Below are 13,605 nucleotides of genomic sequence, written 5' to 3'. Positions count from 1 at the left end.
CCTTTTCATTCGTTAAATATTTGTAAAACCCACATACCAGCGTAAATGGTGACTTTTTTTTTTTTAATAACTAGTGCTTTATGTTTGACTGAACTGTACAATTGTGCTTATATGTTGTTCAATAAATATTATTTTATATAAATGTCCATTAAGTAATATGGATTGAGTGAACATTACATTAATATGTCATTAGATGGCGGCAACACTTTACAGGAGAAGTGAGTCACAAGAGACTTTTACATTGAAAGGAACTTTTGCAAAGGAAGTTGTTTTAGCGCAGTGGTGTTATGGATGGAAAATTCCCAAAGCTGAAAAAAGACATACAAAGATCGCTTACCTCAGCGGACATTCAAACGGACTTGTATAAAGGATGTAATATTATGGACATCGACTTGATGAATGAATGTAATGCAATATACCAGATACAGGTAATAGCCTACTCTCTCGCGCTCTCTCTAATACTGTAGAAAATTCAATGTGTTTCAATGAAGTGACTCAACGTTCCTTCGTTACTAGATCTAAAGTGACGTTTTAGAGTTAGCAACGGAGGCTTGGTTCAACTGTCAAACTGAGATTTGAATCCGTGGCGGAAGGAAGTAGTGCTGCACAAAAGAGGGTTTTAAAGACACTCCGTTGTTGTTCTTATTTACACACTCGTGCTGTCGAACTGTTGTATAAATGCAATATCACACTTGTAGCCGTGCGATATGGCTGTATATCAGCACGCTGTGATTACCTACGGACGAATCACAGCGTGCTGATATACAGCCATATCGCACGGCTACGAGTGTGATATTGCATATATATAATAAATTATAATATCCTGTATCCTGTTTATACAACAGTTCGACGGCACGACTGTGTAAATAAATAAGAACAACAACGCAGTGTCTTTAAAACCCTCTTTTGTGCATTTCTCATTGACTTGAGGCGCAGCGGTTAGAAAGAGCAGAACAAGATTGGCTATTTGCGTGATGACGTACACCACAGAGACAAGCTGCCATCAGCGTATCTATTGGTTAATATGGTTTGTTTAAAATAGTAACGTGGAAAACAGACAGAGTTCAGATAATGTATGTTTCAGTCGATGGATGCGCAAAACGTTACAACAACGATAATCAAAAAGCGTGGACAAAACAGTCACTCTTTGTAAACTGTTAACAGCTAACGTTAGTACCGTATGCTCTAATGTCCAGTCATTTACGCCGTCATCACCCGGGTGATGAAACAGCACACATTGCTATCTGTGTTTAAACTAAACTCATTTAAGCCTTCCTGATTTAAACCTTCAAGAACAAGTTGCAAAAGAGAGAGAACTCGCACGCGCTATGAGAAGATTTGTGTGCGCTCATCCGAAGCGCGCACACGCTTATTTCAGACAGCGCGCAAATACTGAGTTCTCTTTCAAGTCTTGCGCTTCGATGGCCACATTCATACAAAAAATGATGTCAACATGCCCGTCTTGTCGAGTATCCTAGCAAACATAGTTATGTCTTAAGTGAACGTATAACAGTCGAGAAAGACAGCGCATGTGTAACAGTATATGTACTGGTTGTCTTAAAGGGAAAAAAAACTATTCCTGCTGCCTGTTTTTAATGTTAAATCAAATAAACTGAATAGTTTTTGTAACTTCAATAATGATTCATCTTATATACAGTAAAGATAATATGCAGTGTTATTTTATATTGGATTACTTTATCCATTTTCTGTACCTGAAAACTACTGTTACATACCTGAAAAACCTGAAAAGCACTGTTTATTTTATTTGAATATTTGCTTTATTGTACTTATTTGTGATGTTGCTTGTAGTTTGATTGTTTGTTCTTATTTTCTTTATTTTTATTTGACAGTAGTCCTATTTTTAGGGTCACGGTTTCGGTGCGGTACAGACATCCATTGTGGCCGTTCTTGCCAGTTTTTCTGAGGCTATTATATAGTTCATATCGATATCGGAATTATATCGTATCGACCGAAATTTAGAATTATATCGTGATATAAATTTTGGCCATATCGTCCAGCCCTATAACGAAGGAACGTTGAGTCGCTTCATTGAAACACATTGAATTTTGTACAGTATTAGAGAGAGAAAGAGTAGGCTATTACCTGTGTCTGGTATATTGCATTACATTCATTCTTCAAGTCGATGTCCATAATATTATATCCTTTATACAAGTCCGTTTGAATGTCCGCTGAGGAAAGCGATCTTTGTCTTTTTTACAGCTTTGGGAATTTTCCATAGCATCCATTACACCCATAGACAGTAAAAGAAATGGACACAGCGACCCCATTGGAACTCAATTGAGACAGGTGAAGCCCATGTTTAGCGATTTTTAGCACTTCCGTTTCTGACGCGCAGACTCACACTAAGCTTGATGACGTCAGCAACCTGTCTGACAGATGTAAATATTCTAGTAGCTGTGCGTGTAAACTGCCATCATTAATCTTGCAGAGACGGCGAGTTTGAGTGGGGAGTTCTTTGGCGTGAGTGAGCAGGAGTAAGTATTCTGATTAATTATTTTGTATAGTATTTTAAAATGTAACGCTAGTAGGCTTCTCTCTTGACGTCTCCCCGATTGCCTGCGAGCTTCTCCTACTGTCTGTACGGTAATTTCTCTACTGTGCGACAGAGTCGAGTGGTTATGACGCAATCGTTAGCCTATTTTTACAAAAACTGTTTCTACGGGGCCATAATGTAACATAGAAGGTAATGGAGCCCTTTATACATTGTCGTGTATGTTTAGAAATAAATAATGGACAAATTGAGTCTTTAAACGCCTCAGATGTAAAGTTATTCGCTGTCAAAGTGACGCCAAAATGAATGGGATGATCAATGGGATGCTAACGCAAGTGAAGTTCTGCTACAAGATGGCGGCACGCGGCCGACTTCAATTTCCGGTCGAATTCCTTGGGCACTGATTACACCAAAGCGCTAAAACAACTTCTTTTTGCAAAAGTTCCTTTCAATTTAAAAGTCTCTTGTGCTTCACTGACTAATTCTCCTGTAAAGTGTTGCCGCCATCTAATGGCGTATTAATGTAATGTTCACTTAATCCATATTACTTAATTGACATATTTATATAAAATAATATCTATTGAACAACAAATAAGCACAATTGTACAGTTCAGTCAAAATAAAGCACTAGTTATTTAAAAAAAAAAAAAAAAAAAGTCACCATTTACGCTTGTATGTGGGTTTTACAAATATTTAACGAATGAAAAGGATTTTAAAGAGCTTGTGGCAAAACCTCCTAACTCCATTGGATCCTCAAACTGTCAATCAAGCCTCATTAATCTGCCTCACCTCCTGAAGTGCGCACGCAGTTTGGACATCTCTGTGCAATGCAAAGGTAAATAAAGATCTGAGGTTTGAAAAAAAATTGTAAAGCGTTTTCTTTACTCAAAAAACCATATGTTTATAAAGTTTAATGTTTTACGTATTTAAAGAGCGGAGAAGAGTCTGATAAGTCCCGTCTAGTTGTAGCCAATATGCTATGTAAGGATGTAACGTAACGTTTATATGAATAATAATATATTATTATCAAATTTAATATAGCACAATTCGACTTACTCTGGAACAAATAATAGATTAATAAGACCAAAGATTGCCCGTTCTATGTACTCAAATTGAATTATGTCTCGTGTTTAACCACTATAAGAGCCAGCGGCAAATCCCAGAGGCACTGGCCAAGATGAAGCTGTTCTCGGCGGTTACAGAAGCACTGAACGGCCGCTGACGCACTCGAGATCGCATCTCAGAAAACGTCAAAACAAATTGTAAAATAGGCGCTGTTATTAAATATGAGTCACATATTTCAGGTCTAAACAACTACATTCTCGCCTAAAAAACTATTAAAACTATAGTTCATGGTACAAGAAGTAGTATTTGTAAAAATTACGGTTGATTTGATCGGCCGCCATGACGGTCACTTCAAGTGGAGTGATACAAACGGTGAAAAGGCAGTAGGAGTGCTGTTATCACTGAAATATCGGCCAATATATATACACACACACACACACACACACACACACACACACACACACACACACACACACACACAGAGTTAGGTCCATATATATTTGGACACAGGCACAATTTTCGTAATTTTTGCTCTATATGTTACCAGAACACAATTAAAAAGAAACTTTTAGCTTTGTTTCAAGGGGTTGAACAAAAATATAATATGAAAAGTTTAGGAATTGCAACCACTTTTATACACAGTCCCCCTATTTTCAGGCCCTCAAATGTAATTGTAAAAATTAATATAATCAAACAAAATGTTCATTTTAATATTTTGTTGAGAATCCTTTACAGGCAATGACTGCCTCTGTGAATAGTTTGCACCTTGTGGAACCCTCTGGATTTGCTCTTGTGAAGTCTTTTCTTGAAAGTAAACTTTGACAATAACACGCCTACCTCCTGAAGAGTGTTCTTCACTTGGCTGGATGTTGTAAAGGAGTTTTTCTTTACCATGGAAAGTATCCTGCGATCATCTACCACTGTTGTCTTTTTGTTTCTGAGCTCAATGCATTCTTTTTTTCTTAGATTCTACCAAATAGTTGATTAGGCCACTTTAAATGTTCCTGCTACCTCTCTGATTGATTTGTTCTGTTTCTGAAGCCTAACGATGAACTGTTTCCAACTCCAGATTTTTTACCTGCGTAACTGATAAAAAAAAAAAAAAATGAAAGGGGGGGGCTACTCTCAAGAGCTGCAATTCCAAAACCCTTCATCCAGTTTGATTTTGGACTTCATTGGCAGAATTATTAGACAAAAAAAAAAAAAAAAAACTTAAGACATCTTCTATGAAGGTAAAAACAACTGTCATTGGTGAACATTTCTCACCGGCCACTCTGTAATGTCATCAGGCCAAACATGGGGTCCTGATGAGGCTGGCTCCTCACAAGTCCTGCTCCCAGCATGGATTGTAAAGACAAAACAATAAAATAAAAGATCAACATTTTCTCACAGAATGAGAGATATTTCATTGAAATTTACCTTGGGTCCTGATGGCAGACTGCACCTGAAGATCTAACCATGTCTACGTTCTCTTTGTTCCATTTTATAAATGTTGCTAAAGTCTCCTGAGATCAGAAAAAAAGCAAAATGTATTTAGTAGTCATATAATCCTTTTAAGAGGAAGCACCAAAATGAAGACACATTTAAACTTACAAGTCATAATGAATTAAGTTATTAAAAGTTATGTTCAGTTTGCTTCCTCTAGGTGGTAGACAAGAGCTTTGTTTGAAATGTATTACTGCAATTAATCTTCACTGCAAAGGACACACAACTGATTTGCTGTTTGTGTATTGTTTATTATTATTTATGAACGTGTGTGTGTGTATGTTGTACCGAGCAGTCGTCACTCTGGGTCTGCACACATCCAGAACCATCATTCTGTACACAGCAGCCAGACTCTCTCTCTAGATCTTTGGCCTGCTGTGCTAGTTTCTCTATTTGACTATCTCGTCTGATGCATGGGGAGAACTTTGCTCCCAAGTGAATTAGATCCTCCTATAGAACAAAGAACACAGAGGAGTAAAGAGTGACATTTCTCTCATGAATAACATTGAAACGACAGTAGAAGAGCTGAATATTTCAGTCTAATATCACCGTCATTGTTGCTAAGGTAAGCTTTCTATTAAAAGAGGCATAAATTCTCTTCCACTGACTAGCCAACACAAAAGTGATCCATCCATATTGTATAACCGGTTTTTAGAGAACAATCCCAGACAGTGATGAAAAAGGGGGGTTTCAAATATACAAGCATAATGGCTTCATGTAAGCATCAGGGGCATTGCTAGACCCTACTTAGGACCCTAAAAAGGATCTGTGTCCCAGTAAAATTTTGACAAAATGCTTGGTCTAGTACTGCCTAGCTTTTTTATTTATCCAAATGGATATACATACTTTTATTCCAAGGAGTGGAAAAGAGAGGGAACAGCATCATCAGTCAGGTGAGGTAAGCAGACAGCACGGAACAAGTGTTGCATTTGAATGATCTACATTTCACTGCAGAATTTAATTCACTACACTTCAAATTAATCTTTTATAACCTGGAACTTAACCTACAAGCACAAGATAAATCACCTAGCTTTGGTAAAATTGGCAGAGCATTATTAACCCTTTCACACTTAATTTTAAAATATTCCAATTGAGTGACATTGCTGAAACCATTTTAAGATGCACAGAAACTCTATCCAGAGACAGGATACAGCATAGCATATTATAGGACACTCTTCCACTTCCGGTGTGAGAACGCTGGTGCGATTGTGCTGCCGCTTCACGCTGGCTACCTGTCTGTTCGTTTGTTTATCGACTGATTTTCCGGACATATTTCTACTGGCATTCGACATATTTGGATTACCTTCTGGACTACTTTCACTTTCGCTCAATAAGATTTGGATGACTGACCTGCAATTTTTCGTGATCCTGTCACACTGATCGGCTGCGAGCCCTCTCCAATCCTTTTCACATCATTCGCAACATCTGATACAGTGAGTCTCCACTCTCTTTATCATTTTGTGGTGCCAAACCTCGGTATGGTCGGGTAGCCTTCCCTTCCGTGGATTGTGTGGATAGTGGAATCGATATGGTTCTGGCTAACGTAGTTAAACCGATAAGTTGTTGTTGTGGGTCTCATTGGATGTTGGTCATGTCGATGTGTAATCATTTGCAGATTTTGTTCTTTGGTCTTTTTCATGCTCTTTTTGGATAATATTAAGAAAGTGACTTCTCCCGAGATGGCTCTGCAATTTTCTTCTGCTCAACTTAGAACATTAAAAGGATCTCCCCGCTTGGCTCCGGACACTTATAAATGGTGTGAACAACTTGGAATTTTACGCCGACCTCGCTACATACACCGTTCAACCGGAAGAAACTTCGGACTTATCACTGCTCGTCTTCAAATAGTATTCCGGTTATCTGTACTAACACCCGTACTTCTAACAAAATACAACAGGAAAATCGTTTAATCAACTTTGTGAATATGAGACCATTACGCTTCGATCCCGTCCTTGGACACTGCAATATTGCATCTTCAGATATGCAATGTGCACTACTAAACACTCTCTCTTTAACGGATAAAGCATCAGTGCTAAATGACATTATCATTGACACAAATCTGGACATGCTGCTTTTAACGGAAACCTGGCAGGTGCCCAATGACTTTTTCAATTTAAACCTCCTAACTCCACCTAGGTACATCTATTTCTCTCTACCTCGTCTCCATCGTAGAGCTGGAGGGTTGGCTGTAGTTTGTCGTGAGAGTATCAAAATATCTAATATTGAGTTACATGACATTGTATCTGTTGAATATCTTGCATTGAAAATGACTGGCATATCATCAGTAGCTGTAATCTTAATCTATCGACTTCCAAAATTGCATTCAGACTTTTTCTCAGAGATTAGTGAGTTACTTACTCTTGTCTGTGCTAGTTATTCACCTGTAATTTTTCTTGGTGACTTTAATATACATGAACACACTGTACAATACAATGAATTGATGTCTGTTCTGGATTCTTTTGCTACTCACTCCAGGGGTCATATATTGGATCTCATATGTACATCTGGCTTATATAATATTCTTGTTAGTGGAACTGATTTTGCCTTTTCAAATCACAAACTCCTAAACTTTAGTTTTAGATTTCCTACATTTATATCACCTGTGAAAAAAATGCTCACTTATCGTAAAATCTGTTCTGTGGATCCATCTGCTTTTTCTGAGTCTATAAGGTCTTCCACCTTGTCAGCTTGTTTACTATCTAACTGTCCATCAGAAATATGCAGCATCTATAATAATTCCATTTCTCAAGTACTTGAGAAACATGCTCCTGTTAAAACTAGACTGGTTCCATTTACACATGTTTCACCCTGGTTCACTCCGGAACTTCGAGCAATGAAAGCTATGGGACGTCGCTTGGAAAGACTGTACAGGAACACTGAACTCATTGTGCACTCTTTGGCTCTGAAAGAACATCTGCTCAACTACCGTACAGCCCTCAATGCTGCAAGATCCTCATATTTCTCTTCTACTATTAAGAACTCTATGTGCAGGCCCAAATCTCTGTTTGCTATGGTCAACAAACTCACTAACCCTCCACAACATGTTATTTCTGGCTCTGAGGTGCTTGTGAATAATTTTTCTCATTACTTTTCAGATAAATTGAAATCAATTACTGAATATATTTCCAAAGACACCCCCGATACATCTGACTCAAGTGTTCACTTGATGTCAACTGACTCAGCTCACTCCACAAATTCTCTCTCTGCTTTTACTCTCACTACTTCTTCTGCCATAAGTGATCTAATTGTAAAGTCTAATTCCACATCCTGCCAGCTGGACCCAACACCTACTGTTTTGCTTAAGATGTGTGTTTCTGAGGTTGAACATTTCATAACACATATGATAAATTGTAGTTTAGCATCTGCCATTGTTCCAGCAGAATTAAAACTGGCTGCAGTGACCCCCATTCTTAAAAAAAACGGGCCTTGACCATCTAAACATGAATAATTACAGGCCAATCTCAAATTTACCATTCTTAAGTAAAATTCTTGAAAAAGTAGTGGCTTCACAATTGAGATCTTACTTAAATGCTAATGGCCTTTTTGAACCTTTTCAGTCAGGATTTCGTTCTTCACATAGCACTGAAACGGCTCTTCTTCGTGTGGTCAATGACATTCTTCTGTCCATGGATTCTGGGTTACTAAACATCCTAATTCTTCTCGATCTAAGCTCTGCATTTGACACAGTCTGCCATGAAATACTAATCTCTCGCCTTTCTGATATCGGTATCACTGGTTCAGCTCTTTCCTGGCTCATTTCCTATATTAGTGACAGAAAATACAATATCACCATACAAGGTTATAAATCTGCCATTGCTCCAGTCTCACAGGGTGTTCCTCAAGGTTCAGTTCTGGGTCCACTTCTGTTTATCATTTATATTTCTCCACTTGGTGACATCATACGCATGCATGGACTTCAATTTCATTGCTATGCTGATGACATTCAAATCTACCTTACCACCAGCTCTGATAGGCCATTCCTGCCTGACTCACTTACTGCATGCATCAAGGATATCAAGCATTGGATGTCCTTAAATTTCCTTAAAGTAAATAATAACAAAACTGAAATATTAATGATTGGCTCGGGGTTCATGTTAAGCCTTCTTCCTCTGTCCGTAATCTTGGTGTCTTATTTTTTTTATGACTCATCTATATGATTTGACTCTCAGATTTCTTCTGTCGTCAAAAACTCTTTCTTCCATCTTCGTAATATTGCACGTCTTCGATTTTCTCTAACTCTAGCTGATGCTGAAATCTTAATTCATGCATTAATCACTTCACGTCTGGATTATTGCAATGCTCTATTTCTTGGTCTGCCCAAAAAACTCATAGCAAGGTTACAGTATGTTCAAAACTCAGCAGCAAGAGTTCTCACCTCCACCAGGCGCTCTGCCCACATTACTCCTATATTGCATGATCTTCACTGGCTACCTGTGGCATCACGTATTCACTTTAAGATATTGCTCCTAACGTTTAAAGCATTAAATGGTCTTGCACCTCCATATCTGTCTGAACTACTCCACTCCTACACACCTGCCCGGTCCCTCAGATCATCGGAGCTTGGTCTTTTGTCCATTCCTCGTTTTCGGCTGTCCACTGTAGGTGGTAGGTCATTTAGTGTTATTGCTCCTAAATTATGGAATTCCCTACCCCTTGCACTCCATAACGTATCATCTCTGTCTGCCTTCAAAACTCAGTTAAAAACATATCTTTTCAATATGCATTTTGGATAATGTGGGTATTTGTTCCCTTATGTGTTTGTATTGTGTTTGTGGATGTGCAAATGTATGGTATAGCTCTATGTGAAGCGACCTTGAGCTATGGAAAGGCGCTATATAAATAAAACTTCTTCTTCTTCTTCTTCTAGGACATGGCCCAGTTGGGGAAAAAAAATATGAATTCAGATCATGATGCAATCCAGTCTTGGTTTTTATCTGCCTTTGATCCAAAAAAGTCTTATAATCCTGATCCCAGCAGAAGGGTGGATTCAGGGGGAATGTCAGGAACAAATTGTAAATAAAACTTTAAAAAAATTCAGCATATAGCATATATAAACATTTGTATTTTACACTTGATTTGTATAGCCGTTACAATAATTAGAAAAAGTACAACTAGGCTATCTATTAACCCTTTCAGTACAGTATAGAAAGTCTCAATAAAAACAGCAATATTAAACAAAAAGGACATATTTAATTTTATCTTATTTATCACTGTATATTTATTATTCTAACATTTGCAACTTTTATTGCATGTATATTTGTTTGTTTATTTATTTGTTGTGGGTCAGATGAATGTTTCAAAGAAACTAAAAATGGAAGAGGATTTTTCGTATTTTATTACGCTATATTGTGTCTACAAACACTTTAAGTTATCTCACTCTGACTGCTCTACCTGATGTTCTTTTAATATTGCTTTGGGCAAAAAAAGGGGGGGAAAAAGAAAAAAAAAGAAACGGCATAAAAGTAATAGGGATTACCTTCTCCTGGATATCAAAACATGGTATTTCTAAATCCAAAATAAAATTTTTGAACAACAGGGCCCTGAATAGAAGTTAAAAATAATGAGTTATGACCTTTTACTACCTCAGCCAGTCCCACCAGGATTTCACAGGATGTGAAAATGACTGAACTTGCTGCATGTTTTCTCAAAAATTGCAGCAACAGCAGTTTTTTTTTTTTTTTTTTTTTTTTTTTTTTGCCAATAATCACCAGTAATCATAACCTGTTACTGGCAGATAATTGACAGATTATTCAGAGAAAAAAGATTAAAAATATAAACTTAAAATAACCTAACTGTCACGGCTGTGTTGCAGAGATTAGGAGAAAGAGGATCTACTTGCAACAGCTTAACTTTATTTTCCAAAAACATAAAAGAAACCAAACCTATTCAAAAAGGAGGTTAACTGAAATCTCTGAGAATGTTAACCCTGAAATGAGGGAAACTTTGGGTTCCCTGAGATACGGAACGAGTACTGCGTATGGGGAAAGGTTTCCTTTTCCCCCATTACTGAAGCCTTTTTCAATAATGCAGTGTAACTGCATCGTCATTGGTTCACTCATAGACAAGTTGTTGAACCAATGACGGCGCGGCATATGGCAACAAAGCCCACGAATATTCCCGCCGAAATGGGCGGGGTAGCTATATAACCAGGCGCGTCGCCATAGGATTTCAGTTCTCTCTCCTTCAGCGACGACTTCATATCACTCTTCGCTGATCTCCGGCTGAAGCCTTCGCCGCCTGGAAGAAGCTCGCCTGGGAGATGTTCTTGCCGCCATCGAAGAGGCTCCCGCAGCGGACTGAGCTGAGACCGCCGAACGAAGACAGCGCCAGCGCCCTCGCAGACTGCCGCCTCGAGCGCCGCTTCCGGCCGCCTCTCAGCGCATCTCCTGTCGCCATCTGGCGCCGTTCAAAGAGCTTTTCCCGCGGCTTAACGCCGCTTTCTAAAAGAGCTTTCCCAGCGGCTCTCGCCGCTCTAAAAGAGCTACAATCGCCGTTTTCACGGTTGGCGGCGTTGCCTCAATGCCGCACCACAACTGTGGCACATGCAGAGCCTCGCTCCGCGGATCTTCGCTCTCTAGCAGCTGTTCACCGCGCCGCCCTCGTGCCGCCTTCAGCATCTGAGAGCATTCAGCTTATTCCCTGCCGTCTTCCGTCAGGTGAGTACAGAGCTTATTTTTCTACTTTCTCGCTGCTGTCTCCGAACGCATTTTTTGCCGGGTCCTCCCCCGCAAACCGCGCTCGTTGAGGATGCGAGCTCTCGCTCTCTCAGCTGAATTTGACATGATGCTCTCCCCTGACTTAGGCGAGACTCTTGATACATTTTCTATCTGAGTGAGTTTATTTCTTCTTAAGCCGCCTTTCCACTGCACACGACATTCGCATCCGATTGTCGCATTTCGCCCCCTAGCGGCAGTCGCACGGAACTTAGAAATTGGTAGTGAAGCAACCGTTACCCTCGGCTTATTCCAACCCAAGCAACCACCATGGTAAACTGAACGATTTTAATGAATGTAACGTTAATGCATGTATGAATATATCCATACAAAGCAAATGACCCTCAATACATTTGAAATAAAAACATACTAGTAGATTTTATAGAGCTTCAACGTAAAAATTTATTTAATAATCATAAAATATCTTTTTTTGTTTTACATAATTATTGATAACCACCATTTTAAAGAAATAGTGTTTATATAATAACGTTAAAGTGTTAAAATATTGGTAATTCTAACTTCGTGCTCATCGTTTTGACTAGAGTACATCATATCCGGTCGGCCGGTCGCATACGGTCTAGCCGCAGAAGTTCAAATATTTCAACGCATCTGAAGCTCAAATCGGATCCGAAATTTCCGCATTCGCATATGATCGGAACTCCACGCAGCCCCCGTACTACTCTCCATTGGAAACGAATGACTTCCGGTCCAACGGCTGTCGTTTGTCGTGTGCAGTGGAAAGGCGGCTTTATCCCTATGTGCGTTGCTCGCCGGTCCCTCCCCGCGAGCCGCGTTAATTCAGATATATGACATGTCTTTCTTCCCTAGCTTGGGTGAGAAACATGTTATATGGTTAATTTAATGAAGTCTTCTCTATGCGTTGTTCACCGCTTCTGCCTGCGAGCCGCGTGTATTGAGAAATATAACATGTCACTCTCCCCCCTCTTGGGTGACACCCATGTTATAAACATTCAGTTTATATAGCAGATTTTTGCAGAAGTTAACAATATCTCAGCTGAATTTGACATGATGCTCTTGACTTAAGCGAGACTCATGATACATTTTCTATTTGTGTGAGTCTTTTTCCTTATCTCAATGCGCGTCGCTCGCCGGTTCCGCCCCGCAAGCCGCGTCGATTGAGAAATATAACATGACCTTCTCCCCCGACTCGGGCGAGAAACATGTTTTTATACTGTATTAATGGAGCTGATTCTGCTGTTTGCGCTGAGTTTCTCTATGCATTGCTTGCCGGTTCTGCCCCGCAAGCCGCGTCGATTGAGAAATATAACGTGACGTTCTCCCCCGACTCGGGCGAGAAACATGTTTTTATACTGTATTAATGGAGCTGATTCTGCTGTTTGCGCTGAGTTTCTCTATGCGTTGCTTGCCGGTTCCGCCCCGCAAGCCGCATTCATTGAGAAATATAACATGTCGCTCTCCCCCTGTCTCGGGTGAGACACATGTTTTATATATATCAGTTGATACAGCGTATTTCTGCAGAGTTTGCTGAATTTCTCAACGCGTTGTTTGCCGGTTCTGCCCTGCAAGCGTCCTTTGAGAAATATAACGACACTCTCACCTGTCTTAGGTGAGACCTATGTTATTTATATTCAGCATATCAGTTGATGTAGCATATTTATTCCAGTCTCTCTGTTCTACACGCAACATAGACCCAGTGGAGTGTGACGTATCTCCGATACTGTCTTTTTTCTCCAGGAGCGTTTGAGTCTGGGTCGCACACCTTCAAGGCTCAAAGTTTACGTAGCAGCCATTGCAGCATTTCACGCTCCTATTGCTGGCCAGTCAGTGGGACGAAACAACCTCCTGGTG

The 13,605-nt window shown here is 39.5% G+C and overlaps 1 protein-coding gene across 3 annotated transcripts in view; it reads right to left on the bottom strand.

The window, feature by feature from the left end:
• The window catches only part of LOC137010875 (inactive rhomboid protein 2-like), a 185,906-nt gene that overhangs the window by 38,598 nt on the left and 133,703 nt on the right, over nucleotides 1-13,605 (bottom strand). For all 3 annotated transcript variants that reach the window (XR_010893416.1, XM_067373275.1, XM_067373276.1), the window contains exons 12-14: nucleotides 5,351-5,512; nucleotides 4,997-5,082; nucleotides 4,844-4,907 (exon numbers count right to left, since the gene is read on the bottom strand). Coding sequence is in view for 2 of the 3 variants with exons in the window: in XM_067373275.1 (XP_067229376.1) it covers nucleotides 4,844-4,907; nucleotides 4,997-5,082; nucleotides 5,351-5,512 (312 nt within the window). In the remaining variant the exon portion in view is untranslated. The remainder of the gene's footprint in view (nucleotides 1-4,843; nucleotides 4,908-4,996; nucleotides 5,083-5,350; nucleotides 5,513-13,605) is intronic.

This window comes from Chanodichthys erythropterus, chromosome 21 (assembly GCF_024489055.1).
Source record: "Chanodichthys erythropterus isolate Z2021 chromosome 21, ASM2448905v1, whole genome shotgun sequence".
NCBI lineage: Eukaryota > Metazoa > Chordata > Actinopteri > Cypriniformes > Xenocyprididae > Chanodichthys > Chanodichthys erythropterus.
Note: the sequence above shows the minus strand (reverse complement) of the source record. Positions and strands in the feature narration are given on the sequence as shown.